This window comes from Trichinella spiralis (genome assembly GCF_000181795.1).
Source record: "Trichinella spiralis strain ISS 195 chromosome Unknown Scfld5, whole genome shotgun sequence".
NCBI classification, from domain to species: domain Eukaryota; kingdom Metazoa; phylum Nematoda; class Enoplea; order Trichinellida; family Trichinellidae; genus Trichinella; species Trichinella spiralis.
The window spans coordinates 2,038,415-2,050,157 of NW_003526944.1; the positions used below are offsets into that span (position 1 = coordinate 2,038,415).

Here is an 11,743-nt window from a genome sequence, read left to right on the forward strand (position 1 = left end):
GCGCAGCGTTGGAAACAGAATTTTGTGCATTGAAACTTCTTACTGAGGATAAACTCTAACCTATGCCGTGATACAATATGAACATGAGAAATGCACTGTTCAATTTGAAAATTCAAAAATGACCTTGATATTTAAAATTCAGTCAAAATATAAACTAACGGACCGAAAACACCATAACAAAAACATTGTCTTAGTCAAAACACGCCACCGCAATACTCAATTTGAAATTTCAAAATTCAAAAACGCCCTACATAAATGGAATTCATCCCAGAAAGCTTTTCACCAAAATATAAGCAAACTAACTGCGCAATAACTGCGACAAAATTAGCTAGATAAAAAGTTTCATTTACCTAATGTTTCTAATGATGCGGAACTGAAAAATAATATAATACCGTAGAAAAGTTAAAAACACTATTTTGCATAATAGAAAGCACTGATCGCTTACAGATATTCAATCTGTTCTGTTCACAATGAAATTCAAGGCAAAACAAAAGTGCAAATTGAAAAAAATGGACATATTCTACAGTTATATCTAAACGCCGGAGTTTAATAACAACAAATTGAAAATTCATTTTTTGACACAACTCACGTTTGAATTACATATACATAATTGGGAACTTCGCTTTGTTTTTTTAATTTTTGTTACAATTCAAATGTAATGCTTAAATAAATTGCTTACATATAGTAGCGTTCATGCAAAACATGAGGAAAGAATGTTTTATCATTAAAACATTTACCTGGATGCAGTTTGGTTCAGTTGTACTTTTGCTGTGCGGCGCTATCGTTCATACAAAATCACTGAAATCCAATTAACCACGGGTACAACATTTGGTCTCTTACTTTGCAACTTTCTTATCAGTGATTTGGCAATTAATATACTGTATATTACAGTACCCTTAATTTTTAATTAATGTCCATAATTATATTTTTACAATATCCTTGAGCTTAATGTAATTGTTCTCCGTTCCATATTTCAGACGTCTGCTTCGCTATCTATGCTTTCGATTCTGTGTTTCTATAAGATAAAAATGTCCATTTAGTGGCATCGTAAATGCTAAAAAAGATTTATGTAATTATGATATTTACATAATCAAACAATGTAGTAATCATCTCATTGAATTATGAATAGAATGTCAACTGAATCAGAAAAATTAAAAACACTTAAAAGATAAACATAATAGTACATTTTCCATGAGGTAGTTCTATGTTTAGGGAAGGCATTTACTTACAAATATTTCAGTTATGTGCAATTGAAGCGACATTTTGATTTCTGTAGCAAGTGACACAAAATCATATTCCTCGTCTGTTAATTTAAAGACGTTTTGTCTATGGCTCATCTTCATTTTCTTGGAGAAAAAATTTGAATAACCCCAACCACCATGTAAAATTGTTGAGCACTTGAATCGTCGCATTATACAGCTTGTGGTTTACGCATTGGCACAATGTTTATGATTTTCAAGTTGTACATTTTTGACAATGTTCAAAACAGTGATTCGAAAACTGATTTGAATAACAATGAAACATGATTCATTCAGTTTAAATTTCTTTAACCATCTTTCGGGACAAATTAAAATGAATTCTAAATGAAATTACATTTTCTCCATTTCACTGCCTGTTCTTGTTTCTTACGGTGTTCTACAGAAATTTGTTTTATACCAAATATTCCACCATAAAGTAGAATGCATATTTTGAAGTTATTCTTCACATTCAAATCATCAATTATTAATCATGCAATAAACCACACGCACACATGCACTGTGTAAAATATGATAATGAATAAGAATGAGAATATATGAATATGATGAAATGAACAGGTTGCTAATGTGAATTACTTCAAAAAAACACTGATGAGAAAAATGACAATAAATAAACAAAATAAGAAGTTCTGAATAAGTAGGTATGTAGGTGGTAAATATACCTATTTTATTCTTTAGCTGCATCTTATACGAAGCCAAACGTTTTGATCTTAATCGCAAAGAACAGTTTCTGCCGCAGAATATTCTTGCTTGAATACAACGGGATGTAGAGACGCGAAAAGCACGTATTCGCCGTCGGTAAATACATGTCATTGTTCGGTGTCGGCTTTAAACGTTCCATTGAAGGCGCCAATGTCGGGCTTCCTGTCCAAAAATAGATCAAATCCTAAAAAGAAATGATGCGATTTCATACAGATTTGATTTAATATGACTTGACGTATTTAACATTACAATATTCAAATTACATACAAATATAGGTCTCATTAGGAAATTACCAAACAGAATAAAATTCTCACCTGCTTTTCATCTGCCGTCATGGAGCTCACTACGGACCAGAACCATTTTTTAAACTGATCAAACTTTTCTCTGGGTAACGACTTGTCCGCCGCAGCGCTACTTAAGTACTTTCGTCAGTAATCATGGTCAGCGTTTTCAAAACTTTCACACTGACGTCACTCTGGCCTGTAAGCAAGAGTCGAAAATTCTCCGCATTGATTGTGTCGAGCATGCTAACTGGTATAACATCACGTACACCGTCTCGGATGTTCTGAAAACGGCATCGATCGAAAACACTGACATCGAAATACTACAAACAATATAAATGCACATCGAAACTGTCGTCATACCTGACATTCAATATTACTGTACTGCCCTGCAGAGCTATTTCATATTTGCATACTTACCGTATCATCAGATTCTATTCAAAAACACTGCATGCAACAAAAATGCCCAATATGAATCACAAAAATTATATTTATTATGCAGTATTTCCATTTTAATATAATAGGAATAATTACTTCAATAACGCGTGAACAAAAAAAACAACTTCTACAGCGACGGTTCATTTCCATTTCTGGATCCAAACAAAGATGCAAATAATTCATCTCTAAATTTATTTTGCTTCGTTGAAAATGAAAAATTGAATAAAAATTGATAACCAACCTAGTTTCGTTCGTCATTTTTGATTTGTCCACTGGAGCCATAAAGTTCACCAACTTACTCATAACTTGGATTCGAATGCGACGACCTTTGCTAGCTTTTCGATCAACCTTACTTTTCTTGCTTTTGTCGCGCAATTTTTGAAATTTCGACCAGTGCCTAAATCAACAAATCAGTAAATAATATGCAAATGAACGTTATTCTCCACTGAAAATAGAACTGCAATTACCTGCCAAGCAGAACTGGATCAGTGATGTCATTCATCCGTTTCTGGATAAATTCCCGAAGCAGCTGTTCGTGAAAATCACTGTCGTCAAAAATGTTCACGTTTCGATCTTCATCAGCGCATTTCTCCTCCTTTCCAATTATATCATATTCGAGTCTTTTCAGTTGTGTACGTTGAATCAGTCGTTTGCGGTCAGTTAAAATCTGCAACAATTTTTGCAAAACGAATATTAAATTCACTGAAAAAGCATCCATCAATTTCCAATGGTTCTACTTGAGCAATCTGGGCTACTGCATTGCTTTCAAAAGCTGAGAAATCCTTTTTCGCCGACACGCCAATACCGCCCAATCGTGTTCTCTGGTACCATTTTTCCAAAGCTTCATTTCTAAAACATGAACAACAAACAAATTCTGCTAGCTACAACTGAAAAACTAAACTCAAACGCATTAAAATAACCAAAAATAAACAAACAAACAAACAAACAGCATTGATAATATAGAATTTTTTTTTCAAATAACACAATCTTTTATCAAAAATGCAATTCCACAGACCAAACTTACTGATAACTTTTGAATGCGTCGTGCAAGTGCTGAAGCAGATCAGAATAACCAGACAATTGCAAACGACGTCGTTTTGCAGGAATGGAGATTGTCTCGTCAGATTTCTTTTCCATTTGTTGCTGTTTCTCATCATCATCATCCTCATCCTCATCGTCAACAATATCACTCAGTTCATCATCATCATCATCATCATCACGTTGATCAATTTTGCGTTTTGTAGACAAATGGACAGTCTGCTTATTGCCGGAAAACAAATGATCTTGAAATTCCAGCAATTCATCCAACAATTTTTGAACCGATCGTCGAGCAGAAGAAAACGTCTCCAACAATTCATCATCTGACTGAAGCAATTTTTCACGATAATCCGCCGACTGTGGAAGTCGATTTGCCGACTGCAGCAATTTTTGAAAACGAATCTTCAAACTTAGCATCTGTTCCCAAAGTTCTTAATAAATAAAATTATAAACTGAAAATTATAAACAACACTACAAGCAAAAAACATACTAAGCTGTTGCTGTACTGCAATGCCTCTTTCCTTCTGATCTAATAAATCCACTCGAGAAAATGTATGTATCATGTTGTCAGATTCTTGGTCTGAAATATAACTTTCATTCCTCATCTTCGTCCCCTGTTCCATGTAATCATTCTCTCCGTCATCCACTAGCATCCTATCATCCTGATCCTCATCTCCATCATCATCGTCGTCTTCGTCGTCATCACCATCATAGTCATCTGCTTCTTCTTCTTCTTCTTCATCCTCATCCTCCTCTTGCTCGTCATTATCACTGATATCCATCTCTTCTGACACATCAGTAGCAGATGATGAAGCCGTTTCTTCATCACTGTTAGTAAACTGCTCTAGCTGAGAACGATTTACCACTTCGCCTTTGTAGCGGGGATTTTCCTCATCCAAGAGTTTCAAGTTAGCTGCTCGAATTCGACTAAACTTCGATACAGTTTCTGTCACTAATTCTTCTTCTGTGCTGAACGGCACCAGCTGCGCTTTTGTCACTTAATAAGTAAAACTAGTAAAATTTACTGACATACAGAAGAAAACATCATATACGAACCGTCGTCTGAATCGGAATCATCGAAATTTCCAGGAAATGGATTCTGAAGTGCTTCAATTTCTTCACGAACATTCATCACCACTGCTATTCTGAAGTTTACCAAATAAATCGAATCGAATGGAAATAAATATAACCATTGAACAAACAACAAAACAAAATATCAAAAATTTTAACAGCGTAAAAATAACGCCATTCAAATTCAAAGAAATACCATCTATACAGAGTACTATTTACTTCTAACAGTAACGATATCAACAACACAACGAGTATTTATTTAACTTTTTCCGGTTCACCAGCAATATCTTCATTGAGCTTCGTTTCTAACTTTTGAAATTCCTTTTCCGCAATCTCTTCAACCTCATCGACCACCTATACATATATGGAAAAAAACAATTTTATAAAAATGCATAAATAAATGAATATATCAATAAAAATTCTACTTGTTCAACACCTTTAACTTCAGGTACATAAAATTTCAACATATTCTCAATACCGTTTTTCAAAGTGTACACAGAACTCGGACAACCCGTACAAGCACCCTGTAATTTCAACTTCACTATGCCATCATCGAAACCCTAAAAGTGTATATTACTGAAAAAAGTGCTGTTGACGAAAAATGGAATAAAAAAATCCCAGCTCACCATAAAAACCACATCTCCACCATCATCTTGAACTGTCGGCCGTATACGAGTATTCAACAAGTCCTTAATCATAGCCACTGTATCGTTATCATCGTCAGCTGAAAAAAACCAACCAAAAAGATGAAAATAAGTGGCAAATGAGTTAGAAATGACAAACCCGCATCCTTTTCAGTTGAATCATCAATGATGATGTCTTGTTTCGAAGTAAAAAAATCCATAATCGTAGAAAATATTTCAGGTTTCATAGTAACCCAGTCTTTCACTTCACTATTCTAAAATACAAAACACTGCTACAATTCACAAAGCACTGTCGAAAGCAGAACAAAGATAACAAACATAACATGACATAAAAAAATATAACAGTTAAAAACTTTAAGTGAAATTGCTTTTTAAATGTATTCGATTTCAAGAAAAACCTCACAATATTAAAATGATAAAACAAAAATTACAGTTAATCGTGTCAATCACAAAATAAAAATGACAAAACAATTACTTTTGTAACAGTAATGAAATCTTCGCCAAAAAAGACGCTTTTTACACCTTTAATTCGAAAAATGGCGCTAAATGATGATAACAAAACGATAAGAGAAAATATAAGCTTAAATGAATAAAAATAAATTTTTACCGAGCAAGCGGAGAGTTTTCTGCACTTGGTCGATTAGGAAATTCTGCCGTCCTTCCAGGCAGCACTGGAATTCCTGGTAAAAATTTCAAACTGTGTGGATTTGGCGTCTCCATCACTTGAATGTACATGGATCGTTCTGAAATTTTTCATAATGCACACATTGTAAAAAGACTGATAAAACTAATACAGGCGTCTTTCGAAATATTTATAGCATTGCAAAAATTTACACCAGTTGTGTACATGCAATGCACAGATGCAGACAGAGTTAACAAATTTATACTGCGCATTTAAACTAGCAAGCAAACCTATTTATGCGAATGATCTTTCAGCAAAGTAAGAATGTGCACTAATTTAGTTTTGAAAAAAAACAGTCATAAATCTGAAATCATGGCAAGATGAGAACCTGAAAGCAGATGACAATGTATAAATTAATTAAAGCACACACCGAAACCAATTTCAAAAATTGAGAAACATCTTCAAATAAAGACTAAAGTGAAATGAATAAGCAAAATGTTCCAGACACGATGAAATGCAACAGGCAAGCAAGAGCAAAGTTCATGCTAGCATTAAAATATGATTAACGGTCCAAATGAATAAAAAAACAAATTGCTTACTTAAAACGTTGAACAGAATATTTGAACAAATTTGATTGAAGCATGGCTTGAATTTATTGTGAAACATGAGCTGAAATGAAATGAAGAAACTGAAATACCTTCTTTGAGCAAAATAAAGTTCAACACCGAGAATACAGTACATTTAAACTTGCAAGTATAAACTTGATTACTGTAGCAATAACATGCATCATCGTAAAAACTAATTACATGGTTACATTTGTTAAATTTTCAAAACACATCACATCAAATATATTCCCTTAAAAATTACAAAAAAGGAAAATATTTTTTAAGTATCAAGTGTTTCTTCACAAACTATCACATTAAATAAATGGATTGATCGTGATATGATTAGAATTTTGACACAAATGATTTTGTTTTAATCCACTAATTTTCATCGGCAAATGAGACAGATCAGACCAACATCAAATTCTGCAAAAGACATCACACAATGAGTAACTAACTGACGCGGTTTGCAGAGAATAAATATTAGAGAAACAAAAAAGTTAAAATAAACGTCAACATACCCCAGTTGATTGAAAAATGTATAACTAAAAATAAAAACAAGGCAACTTGTTGTGCTTATATGGCCACAATAGATGATGAGATGGAACAATTGATGATACATGACTGAGCATAGAACAAATAATGTAAAAATAGAAGTTGCGCTGATTATTGAAAAATAAAAACATTTCGAAAATAAGCATTCCAATAAAACAGAGAGAGATATGCAGAAAATAAAAGCAATAAAACACAAAACAAACTATGGCATTGAATTGTGACTTTGGATGATGAAACCTTTTTAAGAGTAAAAACAGAACATTTTTCCAAGCACCAGCTTGTTCGCAAAAAAATTGGTTATTCCATTCATTCATTCATTAACTTATCACAGGCGTGTTTGTCTGGAAGTAATAACGATTGGCATCCTCACTCAGTCGCCAGCTGCCGGCACTTAGCTCTATGAGCAGCAGGATCATCTAGCAACATGGAATAATTGATATTTTGGATTAAGACACAATTTTGTTTTTTCTCATTTACTTTTCGAACCCATGGTTCCTTTGCATCCAAGAAAGCGTTGCGGAATGTATTTCTCAAATCAATCAAACGATCCGGATATTGACGTTCTAAACTGTATCCAGCATTCAGCAGCGATGAAATTATACATTCCAACTGAAAAAACAACAACGACAACAATTCCATTCAAAAGCACAACAAAAAACGGCTGCTGCTTTGAAACACAAAGCTACTTTCACACACACAGAGAGAGAACTTACTTCTTCCATTTTAATCGCGTCCAACACAGGAGGCACAAGTAAGTAATTGAATACTCGAAACACTACATTTACAAGATCGCCTATAATAGTTTTTGTTCAATGGATAAAACTGCACTTTCGTATGAAAAAAAATAAGCATATAATATCGTACTTTCAGAAGTGAAACTTGAATCTGAGCACAGTTCAGAAAGGAAAGTAATAAATTCATGCCAATATCTGAAAAATAAATGAAAAAAAACAAATCATTTCACTGATCAAAGCATCCTTTTTAACCTTCTTGATAATTTTATAATAAAAAAAATCAAAATCAATAAAACAGATATTTTTTTTAAAAAAATCTTACGTCACAAATTCAGTGCGAAGCTTGTGGCGACGTTCAAAATACTGATTACAACCGGCAACTAAACCTTTGCGAAATTCATTTGAAGAAGCACTCTAAACTGTCGAACATTAAAAACAACAAATAAAATATATTTAAATAAATAAATAAAAATAAAAAAAAAACAAACCCTCAACAGAAGATGGCACAACTTGGCAATTGTGCTCTTTTTCTTGCCGTTTTCAATGGCCAACTTGATCAACACTTGTCCAATAGCACATGCGTGTTCCGCAGAAGAGCACTTGCCTAAATAATGAAAAAATTAATTCATTGATTAATTGATGAAATTAAATTTAATAATTACTGTTCAAAAATGAGGCCACATTTTTATCACCGGCAAGGTGCAAAGAGTTGAAAAATTCTTCGATTTTTTTGAAATCAGCATCGTTCAACTCTTTCCTCTTGCTTAGATCTTTCACAGAAGCGTGACAACGTTTGGCAATCACCGACTGCAACGGTGCTTCTTTCGGTATTACTGTTCCGTTGCCTTTCAACTCTGCAGCAGCAGAAGCAGAAGCAGCACTGGCAGGGAAAAAGCAAGGCACCGAAAGACGGTTGCTACTTTTGCCAACCGTTTTTGATCGTCGAAATTGAACCACTGAATAATATATAAACAAACAAATTTTTAATAAATCCACTTCAAATTGAACAAATCAATGTAAGCATTAATAAAAGCTTGTAATTCTTGAAAATGTTGAAAACAATAACCAAAGCTGACAGTACCTTAGTTTGGGAAAAACGAATAGCAATACTAGTAGTAATAGCTGAAAAAAAAATCAAACAACATTCTTTGCAAATTATAAATAGCACAATTAAAAATAATTTTAAAAAAAGTAGTCGTAAATACATGAAACATTTCACAATGGGAATGTTGATTCATCAACTTAAAATGTTCACTCGACTCTTGTTAGTTAAGCAAATACTTGAAAATTCTGCTATGCGCATCAACAACACTGATGCTATAATAAGAACATCTTCCACTAATTCTGAGGTTAGTTGGAAACTTGTTTTTCCTACATCCTATTGACCAACCACAGAATTTTGGACAATGTCAAATGTGACTAATAAATAATAACCTGAATACAACCAACTGCCAAGCAAGCAATCGAGTATAGCCATTTTATACAACGGACTATTCACCCCAGTTGAAATGAGAAAGATAACCAGATGAATAAATTAAAAAAAAACATAAACAGAATCAAAAATAATTAATCATTGCACAATACAGCTCAATGAAAAAAAAGTAAGTATTTTTGAAATTGCTGAGCAAATATTGATCAACGATGTGAAAATTTCTCGATCTCGATCAACATTGTGCCGGGGAAAAATCATCCGACAAGAATTTGGCTCAAGTGTCGATGAATGACGAGAACGTCAACGTTAAAGCAAGTCAATGTCGAGCAGAAGAACTGTCACCTTTTCTCGGCAAAGAATTTACAAGATGATAAACGAGAATGTTAAGTCTGCAATGAAAGCGTTCAAATCATCCATCCGGTCAAGCGATGCAAACAGTTTCAAAACTGGCCAATATTCAAAATTATTTCAAGGATGATTGAAAAAAAATATTTTTTTTCTTTCAACATTTGCATATTGTATTTGCGCGTTTGTGCGTACTGAGATGCATTATGTACAATATACGATGTGAAAATTAATTACCCGTTTCAGTTTCATTCAATTCTGCTTTCTTCTCCGCTTTTGTAACCGTTGACGATGGAGTATCTTCAATATTTTCCATCGACTTTGTCAAAATGTCATTCTTTCGCATATCTACATCACAAGAAAAAGAAAAACATATCTCTGTATTGCATATAGCAAAAAAAAGAAAAAAAAGCAACTATCAAATATATGTGACATTCGTCAAAAATTCAAAAAACAAAAAGTAAAATTACTGGGAGGCCGGTACAGCTGAAACGGCTTGCGAACACCTTTGGATGGACTTTTTCTCGGCGAGTTTTGAAGCTGAAACAGCTAGCTAGCTGAACTAAAGCTTACTGCAAAAAGAGCAGTGGTAAAATATTTTACCGCTACACTTTCCATTGTCAATCATCTAAAATTGGCGAGCATTCTGAGCATGAAATTCAGTATGAGCAACTTTATTTCCAACGACACTTTGAAAACGCGTTCAACGTTCACAAAGTCAGCACCACGCTATGGACCATGCTACGCGAATGCGCGCAACATGCATGCCAGAACACGTAGGCGGGAGGTAATACTGTAAGTAATAATGTGCACGTAAGAGAACAAAAACTGAATCACACCTGTTACAATTTGTCACCAACCACCTGTTTAACGCAGGCAAACATTCCAAAGCGATTATGATGATGTTCTTTTCGTGAAATGGAAAAAAAATTCTTCACACATCTAATTAAACAAATAACTATATCCTTCTTCGAATTCAACACATTATGTTTCGAAGCAAAACACACAAAAAATACTTTACACGATGAATCGTTTGTAGTTTAAAAGCTGCGCAAAGTTAATTTTTTTCAAATATTGTATACGTTGAATCGAATAAATTACATGACGTTAGCGAAATTTTCATGAAATCAGCTGATATTTCAAAACTGAAAAAAGTTCATACAAGAAAAAAAGCAAACTAACGATAAATTAACAACAAATCCCAAATGTTCTTAGATAAAATAAAAAAATTTGCAATGAATATCAAAATTAACAATGTTTTTTATTCCAAAAAACAGTTTTCGATATTTTCAAAATATCTACTCAAACATTCACTACTGGTGACAAACAGCACAGCGAATTGTACAACCGATTAAGATCAAAAGAATGCGTTTCGATAAAAAACAAAGCATCCAATCAAACTAAAGCAAAAATCATCATAAAAAAGAAAAAAAACGAAACAAAATGCGCATGCAGATGCTTCGAAGATGGTGTTGCAGCACTTGCAAAAAGCAAACGCTATTACAGAGCCATAATTCACTGCACGACGTTACCCACTTCAGGTATAATTAAATGTGAAACGCAAAAACGTAAACACAACACGAAAGCATACAAATATCATCACAAATGTTAAGAAAGCTGTCGTCTGTACGTAACGATAATCAAGTGTTAAGAGCTTACTGTAATTATGGAAAAGAATGTAAAATTTAATTTCTAACGTTTCTGCGGGCATAATTATTTCATAATTCAATTAAAAATTGAAAAAGTATGCAAAATGCAACTCACGAATAACAATGCCAAATTAATAAATCACACATATTATATTTCATTTATTTTTATATATCACAAAATTTATATAAATATTTAAACACAAATATATATATGTAAATATAAATACAAATAAATGTATGTATATATATATGTGTGTATGCGTGTAAATAAATGCAAATATATGTATGTATAAATAGATAATTTGAAAAGGACGGACAAACAATTGGAACAAAACAACTAATGGGTCATGTAAAGCATATGCATTTGTCGACAT

General features: G+C 33.2%; 2 protein-coding genes across 2 annotated transcripts; both read right to left on the reverse strand.

Moving 5' to 3' along the window:
• Positions 1 to 1,941: 1,941 nt before the first annotated feature.
• On the reverse strand, positions 1,942 to 6,165 carry Tsp_04116 (putative HECT-domain protein). The gene is made up of 15 exons (XM_003374881.1): positions 6,038 to 6,165; positions 5,906 to 5,972; positions 5,570 to 5,684; positions 5,413 to 5,510; positions 5,097 to 5,140; positions 4,772 to 4,860; positions 4,488 to 4,712; positions 4,206 to 4,295; positions 3,987 to 4,146; positions 3,415 to 3,526; positions 3,145 to 3,344; positions 2,919 to 3,074; positions 2,428 to 2,523; positions 2,273 to 2,372; positions 1,942 to 2,142 (listed from the first exon to the last, which is right to left on the reverse strand). The coding sequence occupies exons 1-15, from the start codon at positions 6,163 to 6,165 to the stop codon at positions 1,942 to 1,944; spliced, it is 1,881 nt and encodes a 626-aa protein (XP_003374929.1).
• Positions 6,166 to 7,575: 1,410 nt separating this feature from the next.
• On the reverse strand, positions 7,576 to 10,066 carry Tsp_04117 (hypothetical protein). Its single transcript, XM_003374882.1, has 4 exons — positions 9,958 to 10,066; positions 8,636 to 8,899; positions 7,923 to 8,002; positions 7,576 to 7,818 (listed from the first exon to the last, which is right to left on the reverse strand). Exons 1-4 carry the CDS (start codon positions 10,064 to 10,066, stop codon positions 7,576 to 7,578), a joined length of 696 nt encoding a protein of 231 aa, XP_003374930.1.
• Positions 10,067 to 11,743: the final 1,677 nt, after the last annotated feature.